The sequence below is a fragment of the Equus caballus genome, chromosome 30 (genome assembly GCF_041296265.1).
Source record: "Equus caballus isolate H_3958 breed thoroughbred chromosome 30, TB-T2T, whole genome shotgun sequence".
Classification (NCBI taxonomy): Eukaryota; Metazoa; Chordata; class Mammalia; order Perissodactyla; family Equidae; genus Equus; species Equus caballus.
The window spans coordinates 24,324,450-24,346,036 of NC_091713.1; the positions used below are offsets into that span (position 1 = coordinate 24,324,450).

Consider the following 21,587-nt stretch of genomic DNA (forward strand, 5'->3'; position numbering starts at 1 on the left):
CCTAGTAAGTCTTAAGGGCAAGACCCAAAAGGTACTGACTGTTTCCAAGTGATTTAACTGCATCCCAGAGCAAAACTCAGGAATATCTTAGGAAAACTAAAATATCCAGCACCCAATGGGAAAAAATTTACCTGGCCTGGCACACAATAAAAAATTACCAGGCATTCAGGGAAGCAGAAAAATACAACCTACAATGAGGACAAAAATCAATCTGTCAAAACTGACCCAGGGGCTGGCCTGGGGAGCAGCAGTTAAGTTCGCATGCTCCACTTTGGCGGCCTGGGGTTCACTATTTAGGATCCTGGGCATGGACCTATGCACCGCTTATCAAGCTATGCTGTGGCAGGCATCCCACATATAAAACAGAGGAAGATGGGCATGGATTTTAGCTCAAAGCTAATCTTCCTCAAAGAAACCACAAAAAAAACACTGACCCAGAACTGAAACAGATGTTAGAGTGTCAGGCAATTGCATTAAAACACAGCTTTAATTAGCATTAGAACACATTTCTAGATGTTCAAATATTATATAGAGACACGGAAGGTACAAAAAAGACACAAATCAAAAATCCAGAGAGGAAAGCTACAATGTGTGAAATGAAAATACACTGGATGGGATTAATGGTACTTACATATTGCAGAAAAGATTAATGAACTTGAAGTCATAGCATTATAACCTGTCCATAAAGAGAAAAGATAATTTGGAAAAATAAAAACAGTGTCGGTGAGCAGTGGGACTAGTTCAGGAGTCATAATATGTGTGTAATTGGACTACCTAAAAGGTAGAGTGAAAATAGGGACAGAAAAAAATATTTGAAGAAATAGTTGAAAAATTCTAAATACTGTATAATGAAAATCACCAAATTGTAGCCTCAAGAAACTCAAGAAAACCCAAGAAGAAGAAGCATGTAAAAAATTACAACAGGCACATTATAACGGAATTGCTCAAAACAAGTGATAATTTTCTCTTTAAGAATAAAGATAAAACATTAAGCAGCCAGAGGAAATAGATACATTATATACAGACGAAGAACCATAAGGATGACAAGAAATTTCCTGTCAGAAATAAATGCAAACAAGAAGACAGCAAAGCAACACACTTAGTACATGAAGAAAAACAACTGATGCACTTAAAATTCTATACCTAGCAAAACTATCTTTCTGAGGTGAAGGTGAAATGAAAAATGTTTACAATACATAAAATGAAAGAATCCATCACAAGCAGACCTACACTATAAGAAATGTTAAAATGAATTCCTGCAGCCAGAAGTATAATGATATCAGATGGAAATATGGATCTACACAAAGAAATGAAGAGCTCCAAAAATGGTAACTGCCTGGGTACGTATATGATCCGATTGCTTAATTCTCTTTATAAAATAATTGGTAGTATAAATAGATAACACTGGGTTAAGTGGTTTATAATACATATGCAAGTAAAATTTGTGACAACATTAGCACAATAGTTAGGAGGAGAAAGGGAGGCATGCTATTGTAAGGTGCTTATACTATATGTGAAGTAGTTTACCCTTTAAAGATAGACTGTGATAAAGACATGTATCATAGACCTCAAGGAAACCACTAAAATAAGAAAACGATGAGTTACAGCTAATAAGCCAAAAGTGAGAGAAAATGGAGTCATGAAAATATGAGGCAATACAAAAGCAGGCAGGAAAGAGGAACACAGTTGGGACAAAAGGAAACAGCAAGATCCTAGATTTAAACCTACCCATAGTGATTATCAATAATCATGTTAAATTTGAATATTCTAAATACTCCACTTAAAAGCCAGAAGATAAACCTAAAGATTGTAGGAAAAAGAAAAGACCAAAAAAAATTAAACAGAAACTAAAGGAACTATAAAAAAAAAATCAAGAAATTCTAAGTATTGCTCTTTGATTAAAAAAACCAATAAAAGAAGAAACCCTAAGCAAAGTTGATAAGAACAAAAGGCATAAAAAAGAGTATGTAACTGTATATATGGTAGGTATATAAAAACATCAGGATGAATACTATAAACATATTTATGCTACGGAAAATAAATCTCAACACTGAAATTAAAAGACAATTTTCTAGAAAAATATGTTTATAATAACAATCAGGAAGATGTAGAGAACTTAAATAAAAAAGTCAGAGATTGGAAGATTGAATGAAATATAAGACCCTAAAAATTGATTACATGCTGCCTATTAAAAAAGACATTTTAAATATAAGACATACACGGGTTACAAGTTAAAGATGGTAAAAGATATACCATGCAAGCACAAATCATAAGAAAGCTGCAGTGACTTTATTAATATCAGAAAATGTAGATTACAGAGCAAAAGTTTCACCCAGAATAAAGAAAAGTCATATTGCAAAAGAATTCAATTCATCAAAAAGATATAATAATTCTTAGCATTTATATACCAAACAACTGAGTTTAAAAATACACAAATCAAAAACTGACAAAACTGAAAGGAGAAGTAGAAAAACCTACAATTATAGGCAAAAATTTCAATATCCCTCCCTTGATAATTAATAGAAAACTAACAGAAAATCAGTAAATATAAAGATTGGAACAACACTATCAACCAACTTGAACTAATTGACAATTATGGAACACAGCACAGCAGGATACACGTACTTTTCCAGTCTACACAAAACATCTACCAAAATAGATCAAATTCTGGGCTGTAAAGCCAGCTTCAATAAATTTAAAGGGAGTCAAGGCATATAAAGTACGTTATCTAACTATAATCATTAAATTAAATGAGAAATCAATAGCAGAATAATTTCTGGAATTTCCCTAAATATTTGGAGGCTAAATAACAGACTTCTAAATAACCTGCAGATCAAAGAAGAAATCAAAGGAAAATTACAAAGTATTTTGAATTGAATGAAAATGAAAACAATATATCAAAACTGTGAGGTGACTATATAGCACATTTAGGGATAATACAAGCACCAATTCTCTATATTAGAAAAGAAGAAAGACCTCTCTTAAGAAACTAGGAAAAAAGTGGGGCCTGGCCCCGTGGTCTGGTGGTTAAGTTCGGCATGCTCCACTTCAGTGGTCCGGGTTTGGTTTCTAGGCATGGACCTACGCCACTTGTTGGTGGCCATGTTGTGGTGGCATCCCACATACAAAATAGGGGAAGACTGGCATGAATGTTAGCTCAGGATGAATCTTCCTCAAGCAAAAAGTGGAAGATTGGCAACAGATGTTAGCTCAGGGTGAATCTTCCTCAGCAAAAAAAAAAAAAAGAAAAAAGAAAAAGAAAGAAAGAAACTAGGGAAAAAGACATATGACCCAAGTCAGGCTAATCAAAAGTTATTTCTGAGTTTCTAACTAGAGCTCATGGAGAGCATCTTTTTTCCTCTTTGCTCATGTGGCTTGAAGCACACAAGACCAAAACTTACAAAACCAAGACCATATTTTAAGCCTTAAAGAGCAGAAGAATTTCCATGGCTTGAAGTATGAACATACATTTGCTTGTTATCAGACAGCAATTGTACCCTATTATTTGTTTTCCCTTCTACATTACTAAAGAAATCTCAATATTAGCTGACGAGATAATCATAGAGAATAAATTACATTTTTCAACCTCCCTGGCAGGTAGGCATAAAAATGTAATTTAAATTCTGGTCAATGATATTGTATCTGTTACATTTGCTGCTAAGTTAGTGGCTTAAAATGACAAAACCCATTTACTTAGTTTAGGATGCTATGATTTGGCTTGGCGGTGGTCTGGGCTGGCTTGGCTGACCTCATTTGGGATCTTTCACTCATCTATGCTTAGCTAGCTGGTCAGCTGGAAGTTGGATGATCTAGAAGCCTCACTGATATATTCAGTTGTTGTCAAGCAGGCTGTTAAGTGGGGTGATAGGAGCAACTACTAGCCGGACAACTCAGGTCTCTTCCACACGTCACGTAAACCTCCAGTGGATAGCTTGAGTCTGTTTACAAGGTGGTCTCAGGGTTTGAACCCCAGGAAGAGAAAACAAACTCCAAAGTGGCAAGCATTTCAAGTCTCTGCTTGCATCAGATTTGCTGACATTCTATTGGCCAAAGAAAACCAAAGGTCAATCTAGATCTAGTGTAGAAGTATTCTACTAAAGAGTGTGGAAACAGACACGTTTTGTATCTGACTTTTTGGAAGCATGTTTTTAAAGGGAAGAGGCACACCTTTTGGTGGACAGGAATTGGTCCTAAAGTATGAGTAGATTTATGGTCCCTTCCTTAAAATGAAGAGTATCAACAGTTGAGTTGTACAAAAGTAAATTTGTGTTTTCAGGTGAATTTTGAGAAACTGATGAAAATGAGCTCATTAAAACCATACAGCCTTTTATCACTTACTTTTTAATCACATTTTAAGGTATAGCTAATATAGAGAAGTTATAATCTATATGTGTTATACAAAGTTTTAGGTTAATGAAATGGGAGTAACATTATATTATTTGCTGCAGAGTTTCTCATATTGAAAGATTTAGTTTTATCGACATAATAAACCTTGATAAGACAGAGGTGTTGAAAAAATCAAGGCAATAATGGATGCTTTTGAGATGTTCTGTGTAAAAGGTGAGAGTCAGGTGTAAAGAGGAAAAATAGACAGGCATTAGAGAGGAGTGAGGAGTAGGGAGAGAGAAGGCACAGATATGGTGACTAATTGGAGTGCAGAAGCCTATGAAAATCCCCAGTTGTAGGGAAACTAAAAAGATATAAAAATTTACAAAGTAAAGCTCTCGTTCTTCTTCCACCCAAAATCTATGGTAAAGTTTAGTTCATATTTATTTTTAATAAGAGCTTCTCTTCTTGAAATTGAGGCATTGGCTAAATTTCACCTCTAGGCAGATACAAGGCAGAGCTCTCAGGTGGCAAGAAGATTCCAAAATGGAAGAAGCAGAAATTTAGGGTCAGGGTGACCATGGAAATATCAATAGAATTCTCATCAACTTAGGAGCACTTTTGTCCTTCAATAGGAATGAAGTTAGGGTTATAGGCAGTCTTATCTACATTTCAAGAGTTAAGGAAGTTCTATGTAATATATGCATTACGTTTAAATAAGAATATAACGAAATGTATAGGAGATAAAGTTTTGCCAGAATACACTTTGATTTCTCTTTACTTTTTTCACTCTTTCCTGCTCTTGATCTTTGAAAGAGCGCTCTTCAGATGTGGAGAATTTATAAGGTTATTCTTTGACAGAAATATAACGTATGTCCAATCCCTGAAGGTACTTGCCATCTGTTTGGAGAACAAGACTAATGCATGTGAAGCAACAGCAAAAAATAAGGGCTTAATTATAGGGTGATGGACGTGAAGTGTTATAATTATGTAATCAGAGGCCTATTAGATTTCACAGATACATGTAACAGATACCCACCAATAAGTGCCATTTATTTTTGCAGACCAAACCAAATGCCTATCTTGAGTAAGGGTCTGGTTCCCATGGGTCTGGTTGAGAGTGGGGGTGGGGAATACAGCCAGATCCAAGGAGACAATTCATGGTCCTTGTGTATCTTTCTGGACCTACATGTGTCTTTGCTATTGAAGCTCTTTGTTTTCTACAACAACATCTGGTGCATGTATGAACTTTTATTTATCAAACTATTGGATGTTTTCATGTCAATTATTTTATCCTTAATGATTCCAATGAGTCCCTATTTCTCAGATAAGGAAAAACGGGAGAGTGGTAGGTAGATTTGTAAAAATTATTTGATTAAAAATCCCTTCTTTACCTCTTTGTAATTGCATCCCAACCTCATGTGAACTTTTGGAATATCTCTGAGATTTAAGGTGATTCAAGCCATAGGTTACTTCCCTCTGTGATGACCCTGTCCCCAAATGTGGAGGGCTGGATTCAGTCCAAGTGAAAGGAAATCAGGGGGGGAACTGCCAGGAACTTTATGATATTTGATGTCTGCATGCACATCTCCAGTGAACAGATAAGTTATTATTGAATTTCTCGTATTTGTTTCACATTTTATATGTATATGTTCTCTTACGAAAAGTTCTAGCTCTTAATCATCTTTCTATAACCAACGTGGTATTGTCTATGTATGTCATAGATGAGGATTACGGATTTTACATATTTTCGTTCTTAAACAGCAGCTTTAAGAGGAAAAATACTCCTTTTTTCAGCTGTTACTTTGCTTGACAATGCTCTAAAACACGTAACTTTCTTTTGCATTTTTTACCATAATATAAATCAGCTAATTATACTTAATGTAATTACATCCTGCTACAAATAAACAATAAGTATACTGAAATATTCCTAAAAGCAGAATAGTGTGAAAAAAAAACGTTAGCAGGATCAGTATCAGTGAGCGTAAATGGATGCTATTAACAAAGAACTTTATTTTAGACGTTGTTAAAACCTTAACGAGATGATAATATTATAGAAAGATTCTTCCTTAGTTTAAGCACCTGGCATGTATAAAACCAGTTTGGATTAACAGGACAGTAAATGAGAGGAACAAAAAGAGAGGTAGAGTTGTAAAGACTAACTTAACTGCTGGCTCTTTCTGTTTTCAGTCTCCACATGACTATATTTTGATTTCTTTCTCTGGTGCTTAATGCTTCATTCCACGTTTCCCTTAAGTCATATCCTACTGACTTCTCTGGGGTGTATTTTCTTTCAGTTCTATATATTCATCGCGCCGAAGCTTTCCATATTTTTGTGTCAGGGGGAAAAATACCTTATTACCTTCTTGTCTGTTTAACATTGAAAGTTTTTTTCTCCCTCCCTCCCTGTCTTGTACCTAATGAGCAAATTTATCTAAAAATAGATACGTTCATCATTCTACAAAATGTTGTATCTTCTCCAGATTGGAGGCCAGTGTAATTGTAAGAGACACGTGTCTGGCAGACAGTGCAATCAGTGCCAGAATGGATTTTACAATCTACAGGAGTGGGACCCTGATGGCTGCAGTTCCTGTAACTGTAATACCTCTGGGACAGTGGATGGAGATGTTACTTGTCACCCAAATTCAGGCCAGTGCAAGTGCAAAGCAAATGTTATTGGTATGTGTAATGCCAAAGTTTACAGTCACGTCTCTATTACCGTCTGGAATAAAATTCTCTATTTGATTTCTTAACTGAAGAGTAAAGCAGATTTCCTTGCTCAAGGCAGGCTGGGGAAAAAAAAAAACAATTTGGATGAAATTAACTGTCTAAAAATGATTAAATTAATAATTCTATCAAACTACACCTTGAAGCTTAGTTTAATCAACCCTTTAGAAGTTTCTTTATTCTGTAGATGTGTTAGTTCACATAGGGCCGTACTAATAAGTCATAGAAAAATATAATTTGCTTACTGCCTAGATGTTTCTTTTAGAAAATTAGCACTTTTTCAAAATGTTTTACACTTAATGAGTTCTAAGCAAATCATTTCCATGCTAGTTTTCTTAATAGACCAAAATAAATGGATTTTTTTCAAAATATTCTGTGCTACAGGGTCCTTTGTGATAAATCTTTCCATTTTTTTCTATTATATTTCTTTGAACTGTTCCTATGAAATGCAAAACAAGTCAATATAATTCCACAGATCACGTCCATTGCTAGAGTTAGTTATAAAGGGCCACATAATTTTAATTTTGTAATTCACTGCCAAGCTGATTATAATAAACAGCTACCTTCGGTGTTATTTATCATTTTTTTATACAAGACGTGCTTTTTTGTTTGTTACTCCCACAGGTATTTTTCAGAAATTAGATTTGATTATAGCAATTTATTACATCCAACATTTTTGAGGGGAACCACAGCCACATAAGGACAAAATTTATCAAGTGCCCAAAATGCACTATGTACATAATGCACTTTGAAATTTTGATATATGAGAATATTATGAGACGAAAGTTTCCTGATGAAGTGAGTCTCGTGTTGTAACTGAACATGTCTTGGTTCATATAGGAAGTTTAAAAAAGACTTTCACCTTTTTATTGTCATCCAAGACACCAAGCCTTCCATGGTTTTTCTAACACTGACCTGAACCTTATAATAATAAAAACGTGCCTGGCAGTCACACACACACACACATGCACACAAATGCTTACATCCCTATACACATACATAGGAACATATCACTCGGAATAACATTTTCCTTTCTGTGATATAACGCTAAAGCTAATTCTTTATCTTTTATATATATAGATATAAATACATAGTTTTATACAATTTGGCTAGACAAGCATTCCATTTTAATTTAATAAAAAAGAATATGGCTGGGGCTGGCCCCTTGGCCGAGTGGTTAAGTTCGCGCGCTCTGCTGCAGGCGGCCCAGTGTTTCGTTGGTTCGAATCCTGGGCGTGGACATGGCACTGCTCATCAAGCCACGCTGAGGCAGCGTCCCACATGCCACAACTAGAAGCATCCACAACGAAGAACACACAACTATGTACCGGGGGGCTTTGGGGAGAAAAAGGAAAAAATAAAAATCTTAAAAAAAAAAATAAAAAAAAATAAAAAATAAAAAATGAAAAAGAATATGGCCATGCTTAATGGTATTACACAAGATTTATCTAGTTTAAAGAAAGATTGCATCAAAATCTTTAACATAACTTGCCCTTATGCATTTCAAGCATATAAAAACTAACTTTTCCGATGAAAAGAATAATTAACTTGTAAAGAGGAGCACATTTTTGTCTGAGTGTTATCTGTGTTGCTGAATGAATTCTAAGATCTGTAAATTCAACCTATATGGCATCCTTTGTTCTTTAATGTGAGATATATTTTAAACTCAAGATGTGAAAACAAAATTTAAAGGAAGGTCTTTAAAGACAATGAAATGGTTATGGCCCTATATCAATAAAATCTTTCCTGTGATGGTTCGAAGCCAGAGCTTAAGAAGGGAAAAAAACCAAACTTTACTATTTACTTGGAATTTCTTATGACCTCCCTGCCATTTACCTATATTATTGGTTGATCCAGATGGCTTTCTGCAGGAAAATATAAATATGTATTTTTGAGCATGACATCATCATTTTGATATTATTTCTAGAGTGATTTCTGCACAGGCAGTCTTTTTAATCAAAATGTAAACCTGATATGTATATATATTTCTTTTCCTAATGGGATTAGCAAGTAACGTTATTCAATTTTACCTTCTTAATGTGATTAAAAAAAACAACAACAGAAAATACAAGTGTGTCTTGTCTGTGCTTCACAAAGCAAACTGTTAGACTTAACAAAACTGTTAAATCTTACTAATGATTCTATCACCGGTAAAATACATTAGCACCAATAATTTTATTAAAGTAGGTCATTCATCTAGAATAAAAGGGGAGAAGAATGTGAATTAAATGCCAAGTGTGCTAACTCGCCTGCACTTGTTAACACCGACTGTGGTACCCTCTAGGCCTTTCTGAGTGTCGTTAGGAATAGATTACCTGTCACGAATATGTATGGCATATTCAAATAAGCACTGCGCATATTTTTAAAACTGATATGATATGAATCCATGTAGACCAATTTTAATAGTTCAAAATGAGTCATAATTCTTGTTAACAATACAGTTATTTTTAAAATTTGCAGCAATAGTGGTCCTTTTTTATTTTCCTTATTGAAATTAAATGATATGCCTTAGGTGGGCCATTCATCACTGTTAAAGAACTTGCCTTCCGTTGGAGTTCTTGAATTTTTATCCATATATATACATATATATTATGCATTTCCTTCCAGTTTAGGAAATGTTTTTCTACATATGAGTTCCTGAGTGTGTTTTTGACTCTTATTTTAGGACTAATTTTTTTTATTGCTATTATAGCTTGAAATAAATGTTTCAATTGATTCAACCCCACATAGTTATTTAAATTCATGGATATGTGAAGACCATCTAAAGGGAGTATTTTGCATCTCAACCTTTACTATTCAAAAACATGTTTATTCTTTTGCCTTGTAGACTCTTTTGGAAACTAACCTAAGTTGTCAGAGGTTTAAGTTTAGGTGAAAAACCATTTTTCTCTGTTTGTGAAATGTCTATATGTCTCTTTTAAATAGAAGTAATATAAAGAGCAGAATTTACTTAGTGTTTAAAGAAGTATGTTCTGAATCACACAATATGACAAGCAATGTGATTGCTTTATGAGCCAAGGAGAGCATAATTTATATTAATTGAAAATGATAAAATATAGGAGCATATAAAAGCATTCAAATAAAAAATGCTCTGGATAAGTTTTATTTATAGTAATTATGTAAATGTATGATATCCAGAAGCAAGCGTATATACTATTATCACAAAAATAGTTATCAGCTTACCATTGTATTATAAACATTTTTAGGGGATTCTGATTTCGAGGAAAATAATGTGGGAATATGTGATTCTTCTGTATGCCTTTGAAAATGTATTTTGCTCTCTACTTTTAAGTGACTGTGCTTTCTTAATATAAAGTAAGGAAAAAGAACAGTTTTAATATAGTTAAATAGCTTTAAAATAATAGTTTTAATATTTGCTAAAGAGGAAAAGAACTCTTGTACATGTAACAGAAGCAATATTTGCATTAAACATTTTTATTTGCATTAAGTAATAAATAAAATTTTGTACAGCACATTACAAAAATAAAGTTGGGTGTGAGTGCCAAATTAAGCATTGCCATTGTATTTTGAGTATATGATCAGCCCTCTATGGCATTGCTTGTAAGAAAACACAACATTTTGTGTTTGCATTAAATGTTGGCAGTAGCATTGTTTGTATGTCAGCTATCTTGAAAGCTTGAATGGGATCATTTTCTCATCCTCACCTTTTAAAACACATTTTATCTTTAGGCCTTCGATGTGATCATTGCAATTTTGGATTTAAATTTCTCCGAAGTTTTAATGATGACGGATGTGAGCCCTGCCAGTGTAACGTCCACGGCTCAGTGAACAAACTCTGCAATCCTCTTTCCGGGCAGTGTGAGTGCAAAAAAGAAGCCAAAGGACTTCAGTGTGACACCTGCAGAGAACACTTTTATGGGCTGGACATCTCCAGTTGTAAGGCCTGTGACTGCGATGCAGCTGGATCTGTCCCTGGGAGTGTCTGTGATGCTGCGACAGGGCAGTGCGTCTGTAAACCCAATGTTGGAGGGAGACAGTGCAATGAATGTTTGGACAGATACTTCTACCTGCGGCAAAATAATTCTTTCCTGTGTCTGCCTTGTAACTGTGATAGCCGTGGAACAGTAAATGGCTCTCTGCTGTGTGACAAATCAACAGGACAATGTCCTTGCAAATTAGGAGTAACAGGTCTTCATTGTAATCAGTGTGAGCCTCACAGGTACAATTTGACCATTGGCAATTTCCAAGGCTGCCAGATGTGTGAGTGTGACTCCTTGGGGACATTGCCTGGGACCATTTGTGACCCAATCAGTGGCCAGTGCCTATGTTTGCCTAATCGTCAAGGAAGAAGGTGTAATCAGTGTCAACCAGGTAAGAAAGAAATGTATGACATTTTCAGGGCACAATGACTTTCCTTTCATTATTCCTTTCTGGTGATTCCTCTTTGTTTCTGGGTTGGGATTTCTAAAAAGTCTATTTCCAACATCATTGCTGTATTTGTACCATTATCCAATACAGATATAACTATTCAATTTGTTCAAGGTTATGTGGCATATTTGTGTTGCTGTATTTGGGATGACCCTTTAGATGAATGCCAGCCAATCAGACGCTTAATAATTGAGACTTACTTATATTTAATTTCTCAGCTTGAAGTAAATCCCCTTTTAACAACTAAAAAGAAAATCTGAACTAAGAAAAGCGAGAATAAATTTTATTTTCCAGAGAAATGAAAACTTGAGTTGATTATCTATACAATGCCAAATATTCAGATGATTAACCGATTTTCTGAATAAAGCTGACCAAGTGTTTTGAGTGAATGGGCTATAGATTCTGGCATCATATAGAAACATCTAGAATTATTTTTAAGCGCCACCAAATTAATAAAATAGGCTACTGTTTAGTCTTACTGTGCCCATCTTTCCATCTGTTTCCCTACTGGAAGAAAGATGGACCCTATCTATGGCTTTCTCCTTGCCTTTATATGATTTTAACTAAAACAATACAGTTTCTTTATAATAAATTTGTCATGATGTCATGATAAGTGTAAATATTTATCAGTTGTTTAACAGCTGTATTAATTGTTGTCCTGCCTGCCACAATCAGCTCTAAGGTATATGAGCCTGTGCAAATGAGTATGATACAAATGAGTGATTTGCCTGTGTAGGACTAAAGTCCTGTTTTACCTGATAAGGAATCTAGCTGAGGAAAGTTGAGCCATACCCTTCCTTTGACATTGGTCAATGTGACAAGTAAATCCAAAGAGACAGGAAGGAATTGATGAATAGTTAATTCTTTTTGAGATATAAGTATCCAAAAAAAATTGAACCAGCTCAAACGTAAATGGAGGCTATATTATCACTGGGTGCCCCACAAAACCTGATATGGGAGCTCCCATTGATATGTATTCATTCATTCGTTCATTCCCATTCATATTCTCTCTCTCTGCAGAAGAGCACACTCAGCTCGTCTCTCCCTGTCTGCATGGTTATATGGCCACCCCATGCCCCCCCGAGTCTGCTTACAGTCCTAGTTCCAGCTATACAGAGAGACTTTGTAGCGGCCTCAGTTATAATTCCAAGAGGGAAATTCTAATTGATTCAGTTTTGTTCTGGTGGCTACCTCTGAGCCAATTCACCATGGCCGGGAGTGTCAAGGTTGCATAAAATAAGCATGGCTTCTGAGCACCACACCTTCAGGTAGGAGCAAGGTGGTGAGCATCTGAGAAAAGAGGAAGATTACTGAGAGCTGGGCAGTTGGCCCACATGCCAGCTACAGCACACTGTGCTTCTTCAGCTTCAGGGTCACCCTTCCAAATTTGCCATCAATTGTCTTTCTTTTTGATATCCTAAGATACTTCTCTTTTACTATTTATGAATGTCTCTAATTTTGATAAGGGACTTAGTCTCCTGCACAAATAACCATGATTTATATATTCTTCTTTCTAAATAAGGTAGCTACAGCTAACAGATCAAATGTTATATCTTTTAGAGCAATTATCTATTGTTATAGTTTATTGATGTTTCATTCTGAGCTAGGATACAGCTATGCAACAGAGCTGGAGATCAGCTAACTGAAATCAAAACAGGAGGATCAAGGATTCGGGTTCTCCAGTGGATTGATATATTAAGTGGGGAAAAAAAGAAACTGATAGATTTCTTGGATAAATTTCTATTGGAGAGTTTTGATTCCTAGAAATACCTAAGAGATCCCTAGAAAACTAGCAGAGGCAAATTTTTCAAGGAAGGAAATATAATCAAAACATATTATAAGGCAGATATGTGAAATAGATTTATATAGTCATAACAAAATAATCTCTGAACATTGACTTAATCAAATACAGAAATTACTGAGGAGGGGCATAACGAGCTAATTACTCACCGTCTACAGTAAGAAGGCAATAGTTTAAATTTTAAAAGTTGAGGGGGAACAATATATGTTTGTTATTCAGAAACACAGAAATAAAAGTCTAAAGGAGTTGAAGGTGGTCATTCCGAGCAGGGAGATTCCTGGGAGGAGGATGGAGCTGTGGACCCCTATTTTACTGTGAACTTTTAAATTCTATTTGATTTCAAATTCTATCTGCACATAAGTTTTGGTAAAAATACAAATTAAATTTAAAAATACTGGAAAATCATAATCTTTTTCTTCCCCCATCATTGTCTCTTCTATCTCCTTCTGGTCCCTTTCTTTTTGGGATTTACCTGATACAGCGTTGTTTTTTAAGAGGATAATTTCTTGGTGGCCGTTTGCCTAAGCACAGATGTCACAAAACTACTCGCCAAAGGTTTATGGCAAATTGTCCTCTCTTTTAAGGAGGATATAGAATGGGGATCATCCCTATTAATGAAAATAATCATATTTAAAATATTCTTGTATTTTCTTTACTTGTACAGTTGTCTTATTTCCCTTGTTAGAATTTCAATATCTTGAGAGCAAGGACTATCTTATTCAACTTGTATAGCTACAAGACTAATATAATTCCTTGTACATTGCATGCACTCAGTGAGTGGTTTCTTTAATTGGAGACACTGAGAAATAATCAGGAGTTTTAACAAGGGGCATCTGTATTAGTTAGGGTTCTCCAGAGAAAAAGAACTAATAGGTGGTGTGTGTCTGTGTATATATGTTTTTTTCCACTAGATACATCAGTCCTTTGGAAGATCTGAACCCCCGATCCTCCTGTTCTGATCTGAGCCAGTCAATCTCCAGTTCTGTTACACAGCTATATTCTAGATCTGACTTTCGTAGCTGTACTGAGGATTTCCTTCATGTCTCCTGTGTTGGATCTCATTTCCCAAATTCTGCGTTGTTTTTTCTTGGTTTATTTGTATATTTGGTAGAGCAAATGCTCCAGTAGCTTCTGAAAAAGACTACAAGGGGGGAAGTAAATTTTTTCTTTTAGAATTTTGAGTGTCTGAAATTATCTTTAATCCATACTCATAGCTGTTTGAAATTTTACCACAATATAGAATCATTTTCACTAAAAATATTTATGTCACCATTATCTTCTAGCAGTACCATTTAGGTTCTTGTTTTTTTTTCTTTATCACATTCCAGAAGCTTCACCATTCTATATCCCTCATTTCAGAAAATTTCATGATGATATGCTTTTGGTAAACTAATTTTTCTCAGCACTTGGTGAGCCCTTTTGTCTATAGATTAGTGTTCTTATATTCTGCGAAAATCTAAAAAACACCTTCATAGCAACATCTAGACTAGTGTCTGACCAAACAACTGGATACCAAGCCTAGCCAAGCTGACACATTAAATTAACCATCACAGGCAGCCTTTCATATAATCCCAATTTTCAGTGTGGCCCGTCATCCCCGCCCCTGTTGAGTCCAAGCCTTCTCTGGTTTAACTTCTAAAGTGAAAACTTGTTGCGTTCTCCCAAAATGTGAGAGGGACAACCTTCTGTTTGGGGAAGGAATAAACTATGCCTCACATCTGACTTTGGAAACCTCTGGGGCTTTCACATCCAACCCTTTCTTCCCAGAGTCATGCAACCTGAAGCAATGAGCTTGTTGTTGGCCCCTTCACTGCACGTGCTTCACTTCTACTTGTAGGCATCTGTCATTGGCTGCCACTTCCTCTCCTGTTGTTTTTTATTTTATTTTATTTTTGGGGGTTTCAGAAGGGAAAAATTGTTCAATCAACCCATGCTCAACCGAAAATGTTACCCTAGTATTTTCTGGGTTGTAATCTTTTCAGACCAAATCTTTGCAGCCATCCTTGACTCCTTTCTTTTTCCCACAATCCTGTCTCTTCTACCAATATCAATCTTGTTGATATATATATGAAATGTGACCACTTCTCACCACCCTCACTTATCCATCTTGGTCCAAGACATTTCCATCTTTCTCCTGGATTATTGGAATAGCCTCCTAAACTTCCTGTCCCTCCTCTTTATCCTTCTCCAATCACTTCTCAACGTGCAGCAAAAGTGATGCTGTTCAAACTTTGGTCAGATCGTATCCCTCCACCCTCTATTGGCTTTCCAGCGTTGTAAGTATAAAACAAAGTTGATGGACATAAATGGCCCACATGATCTGTGACACCCATGATCTCTCTGACCTCATTTCCGTGAGTCTTCAGATCATTTCCTATGTTCTTCTCCAGCCTCTACAAGTCTCATTGCTTTTCTTCAGATTGCCCAATGCTCTATCCCAGGCTCATAGAGCACACCTCCATGGTGGGTGCTCCATATATATTTTCTGAGTTAGTGAATAATTATATTTAAGAGATACCTCAATGACATTCTCCTCTTCTTAGGTATGGGCATAGTGCAAGTCTGCGAGTGCTCCTTTAACCACACATAGGGAAGACATGGTGTTTTACTGTGTAAGAAAGAAAGGAAAATACTGGCCTAAGTACTTAATATATTTTTTTGACAAAACAAGATATTCTGCACACATGTGTATAGCATATGAAAAGGTCAAAGTGTGCTTCTGGACTTTTTTTTTGTTGTTCTGGATTCTTCTAGCCTCAGATACTAGTTTGAATTTTGTTTTCTGGTTTTATTGTCTCTTACAATGAAATTTACATTGAAAGAAGAAACATCCTGAAGTCTCTTTATCAGAAACAGATGTTTCACAGTAGCCAGCTCTGCAGTGTGCACATTAAAATGCACTGCTGCAATCTGAAGCTTTCATTCGATTTCTTTAAACACATCTGAGAGACCTGGATCCTATATGACAGGGGGGAACCATGCCAATGTGCGTGAGCAGTGGGGCATAGAGGGAGAAGTCGGAGGTGGGAGGGGTGAACTCGCCAGCCTAAAGACTTCTGCCTGCGTTTTTCATCTGTGATTGTAAATATTACTGGCCCATACTAGACTACTGCACATAGATTCTTGTCCCACTTTCTTAAAAAACATTATTAAAGAAGGTGCATATAATGAAACCCCATGTATTATTAACCTAACCTTACTATGAATGTACAAGGAATAGGCTTAATTCAACTAAAATTTATAGGCAATTTGTTAAAGCAGCAGTGCACATTAGAATGTACATTAGAGCCACATTGGTTTTAATATGCCATTCAATAACTTGAACAGAGGTTAAAAATGCTGCTTAACCTCCATTAAGTATTTTAAAAATGCTTTAATTTAAAATTATTTGGAGTGTGTGTACATATATGAATGTACACATCCCCACGCTAATAAATATAGCACTAAATATGTTTTCCCAGGGCGTTTTTTCAGTGCTGGATGACCTCGTAACATTCAGCAGCAGGCACTTAATCAGAGGCCAGGCCGAGAAAGGCATGGAAGGATGTCAAGGCATCCTGAGCCAGTGACCCACCCTTGTCCTTGAGAACGAGAGGCAGAGAGGGTTATTGAGGACTCTGCCACTTTGAAATAAAATAAAGGCTAATTTATAATGAAAACAGCTTCATAGGACATGTTTTGCACTAATAGGACAATTCCTCATGCTTCCCTCTGGTATTTACTTTTGGTTGTGTTTTATAGTTCACACAGACTATTAGAAAGTAAAACAAAGTATCGTGTTTCTTTAAGAAGCGTATCATATTTGTTAAGTAATGAGCTCATAAACCAGAACTGCATGCAAGACCCCGCCAACGGAATTGGAATGAGATGGCTGAGAGTACATTAAAAATCAGTACATCAAAGTTGAGATCCGAATATGCCGCATGTCCTAGTGTTTGGGGATACAGCTTTCCAGGTTAACATGTTTTGCACAGAGAGACCTGAGTCTCAGAATAAGCTTTTTGATAAGCCACCAGGAAAGAATCTTGTCATAGGCGATATGAACCAGAATCTTATACACATCTGGAAAGAAAGGGACCTTAACAAGTCATTATTTAAACTTTAATTTAGGAAAATCCCACTTTAACAGAAAACTGCTTAATAAAAATTGCAATGATGATAATAGATAATATTTACTGAGTGTCTACTATTTGCCAGACCTTGGAATAGAGTTTTATCTGAAAAGTCCCATTTAATATACACAGTATTTTTATGATGGAAGGACCAGTATGATTCTTCTTTTATAGTAGGGGAAATGGATTCTAATTAATGGAAGAGCCTTTAAAAATCCAGATCCATCTGACCCCAGAATCTGTGCTCTGAAAAGTGAAACTTTTTTCTGAATAACGCAATATTTGTCATAAACATTCACTCAATAAATATTTGAGGATGGGTTAAAATAGATACTCTTACAAGTGTTTGTCATCTTCCCCCACCCTCAAAATCATCCTCAACCCATGATTCTGGCTTCTGCTGCAGGTCCTGGGATGGCTTGTCTGTTGATCAGAATCCAAGTAATAGCTAAAAAATGAAAATTCACAGAGTCCTAGGTGGCCATAGTGATCAAATAGTAGGCTGAACGGAAGGGTCTTGAAATGGGACTATCTCCATGGCCTAAGTTGGAAAAAATTTTGAGATGGTTGCAATGGCGTAGGAGAAAGACTTTAGAGCACATTTGACAAATATCAAGACTGAGAAAAATGGGAACAAAGAATAGAAAAGCTTTTCTGTGGATTATGAATATACATATATATCTATGCATTATAATCTCCAAGATGTAATCAGGGCTGGCATTATTTATATCCATTGTTGTTATTAGATTTGAATTTTAGGGAATATGTTTATGGAGACCTTTCATGGATAGTCACATAAACAGGAAAACTGGTTTTTTTATAAACCAGGAAATTCCAATAGAATGTATCCCCAAATATGAGCATGTTATTATATCCTTTGTTCTAAGAACAGGAGACACAGTTTTGGGGTGATATTTTCTTTCTGAAGCTCTGTTCTATCTGTTGATATGGCAAGGATTACATTTTAAATTTACTCTGCCTGATTCATATACTATTCATATACATTTCTCCCTATCCTCCCTGATAGGCCAGGTCACTTTGACTGATCACTCTCATGATGCACAGATTTATATTGACCGGTTTCCTTTTCAGCATTAAAGAGATCATCTCATATTTTAAGGGGTAACAGATACCCATTCATCCATCTACCCATCCATCCATTTAGCCATCTATCCGTTTCACTCATATATCCATTTTTTCATAAGCATCAAATGAATAAATTACTATGTACCAGGGACTGTGCTGGTATAAGATATACAATCATAAATATATTAAAGCATTATGGTTTAGTAGGGGAAACTGACCCATGTGTAGATATAAAACATCAGTGTGATAAGTGCAATATTAGAAATGTATAATACACAGAAGTATTAAAGGGAAGGAAATGATTAATTCTTGAAGGATGAGCAATAGGGAGGACTTAGTTGAGAAAGCGATGCCTGAGCTGAGTTTTAAAAGTAAATAGCAGTTGGTAAGGTAGTCAAGGAGCGTATAGCATTCCAGAAAGAAGGAATAGAGCAGAGAATTTAAAGCATATCTAAACTATTGAAAAGAGTTTAATTTTTTTTTTTACTGGGAAAGATTCACTGTGAACCAACATCTATTTCCAATCTTCCTCTCTCTTATTTTTTTCCTCCCCAAAGCCCCAGTATGTAGTTGTATATTTTAGTTGTAAGTCATTCTAGTTCTTCTGTGTGAGCTGCTGCCACAGCATGGCTACTGACAGACCAGTGGTGTGGTTGCACACCCAGGGGACTGAACTCGGGCTGCCAAAGCAGAGTGCGCTGAACTTTAACCACTAGACCATCAGGGCTGGCTCTAAAATTTTTTCTGAGTTAGAGAAATTATACTCTGGGATGAATAATATTAGTATTCATTTATGCATTTATTGACATTTGGTCAACACTGTGAATAATAATTTTAGCATTATTTTTATATGAGACCACCAAATGGAGGAAAATAATTATTGTCTTACTTTGAAAATTAGCATCATCTACTGCACTTCATTCTGAAAATATTGATTTGTAAAGCCATTGCTAAAATAGTTTCTTGTTGCCTGGTATACTGAGACACAAATTCCTCCCTAAACTCTCCTCTTAAAAGGATGTCCATTCTCTGGCTTAAGGTGAGAGTCTTTTCTTCCAAATGGCTTGTAATTAGTGCTTAGCCTCAGCTCTGCCCTCCTTTTCTGAATAAGGCCTAGAGGTTAAACTTGTTTTCTTCCTCCCATTTCAAGACCTTGGCAAAGCCTAGCTGTTCATGGTCCTCAGGAGGGACATTGCTAGGAAATGGGCTGTTCTTTTATGCCCAGGACAGGTACTGTGCTGTGCAAATGGCCACTACAGGAGATCATACCAGCTGCCTTGCTAATAACTTTGAACTCTAAGCATTCTGTAAGCCTTCTCTTGGATAAAGCAAGACTATTATGATACGGGTGACTTTTTGCCTTAGCTGTGGAACACATTACTTTCCACATGGGGTTAGCTGAAATAAAACTGAGGAAGACAATAAACTTTAGTGGGTTGATTTGTGCTATATATGTGTGACCTCTCAGCTCTATCTAATGTACGGTAATAGCAGGGTCGTAAGGACTAAGCTTCAGCATGGGATACAAAATCATTCATGGATAGAAATCTCAAAAAGATCAGTTCAAATGATGCAGCCACAAAGATGTGGAATATGAAGTGGAGCTGTTGGAGGGAGCTCAGACATGTATTCAGTTAAAGAAAAGAATTCAAGTCCGTTATCATTAAATTGCACACTGGAGTTGAAATTTAAGTAGGAAGGAAGGGAAAACGTTGTTTTTCTATAGTTGGAAGTCATAAAAGGAGAGGTAGTCTCTAGAATTAGGCACATTCAAGCAAGGCAAGAAGTAATGACTGAGCAGGAAGGTACCTGAGTCATCCTAATTAGAACGGTTTAAAAATAGGACAACTAAAATACTGGTAGGATTAACCTTTATAATCATGCTCCTGAGAGGAGAGGAATTAACCCCAAGACAAATTCCAATGTAGTCTTTTCCTTGAAGCCCTACCTCAAGGTAGCAGCTTCGCTCAGTGTTTTAACACCGTTTTTCTTCTTCTCTGCTTATATTTCTGCTTTTTCTATGGTATTCTTTATTCTCCCAGACTTGGACAACCCAATCTTCTGCCCCAAAATGTATCCCCTTTGCCTTTACAGATTTCTCTAATAAATCCTTTCTTGTAAAAATCATCTCTAGTTGTTCTGGAATTCTCTGTGGCTCCCAGCCATTGCAGTAAGTCCAAATTAAATTCTACATCTAAGTATCTGTCCTAATGGGTAATTTATCCAAATTGGAGAGCTGTTTGTACCTTCATGATGCCATCATGAGGAATTTAAGGATCCAGGTTACTTCACAGGAAAAAAAAATACATAGAATCCCAGCCGAAGTGGTCTTGAATCCAAAATAGAAGCCTTCTAAATTTGTGACTGATTACATCATGAATCAGGTACGAGAATGTCTATTAATTGTCACAGCCATACTCTATTTCTGGAAATGCATATAAGGCGAAGTGCTGTCAGTGGATGTAAAGAAGCAAGTGATATAATCTAGTTGTAAATTACTATTAAAAAATGATTGGTCAAGGGGCTGGCCCCGTGGCTGAGTGGTTAAGTTCACGCGCTCCGCTACAGGCGGCCCAGTGTTTCGTTGGTTCGAATCCTGGGTGCAGACATGGCACTGCTCATCAGACCACGCTGAGGCGGCATCCCACATGCCACAACTAGAAGGACCCACAACGAAGAATATACAACTATGTACCAGGGGGCTTTGGGGAGAAAAAAAGGAAAAAAATAAAATCTTAAAAAAAAAAATGATTGGTCAATTCTTTCCAACAGATTTTGAACTTCTTCCTTTTCCTCTCATTGAGCACCACCTTTTCTATTTTAGTACTCTTGAAGCTTTCTAAGAGAGAATATGCAGGGCCTAGGAGAAGAAAAACAAGCTAATTGTTGATGGCTATGGAAGAATGGCTTGTTTTCAACTGCAGCCTCAAATGAGTTTCTCAGTGTTCCAATTACTTTTTGGACTTCCCTATAGAATAGATAATACAGAATGGATTCACTTTGTGCTTGTGTTCTCTCTCTTTCAATATTACTGATATTTTATATATATTAAATTAGTGGTCATGACAATTGTACAATTTATTTTTATTTGCCATAGCTTTATTCATTAGAGTCCTTGTGCAATACCTTTCCACCATTGTTTCAAT

At 36.0% G+C, this 21,587-nt stretch overlaps 1 protein-coding gene across 1 annotated transcript in view; it reads left to right on the forward strand.

Annotated features, from left to right (window-relative positions):
• USH2A (usherin) overlaps positions 1-21,587 on the forward strand; it is a 747,192-nt gene that overhangs the window by 143,657 nt on the left and 581,948 nt on the right. Inside the window, exons 12-13 of the mRNA XM_001915645.4 lie at positions 6,810-7,005; positions 10,744-11,385. Coding sequence (XP_001915680.3) covers positions 6,810-7,005; positions 10,744-11,385 — 838 coding nt within the window. The remainder of the gene's footprint in view (positions 1-6,809; positions 7,006-10,743; positions 11,386-21,587) is intronic.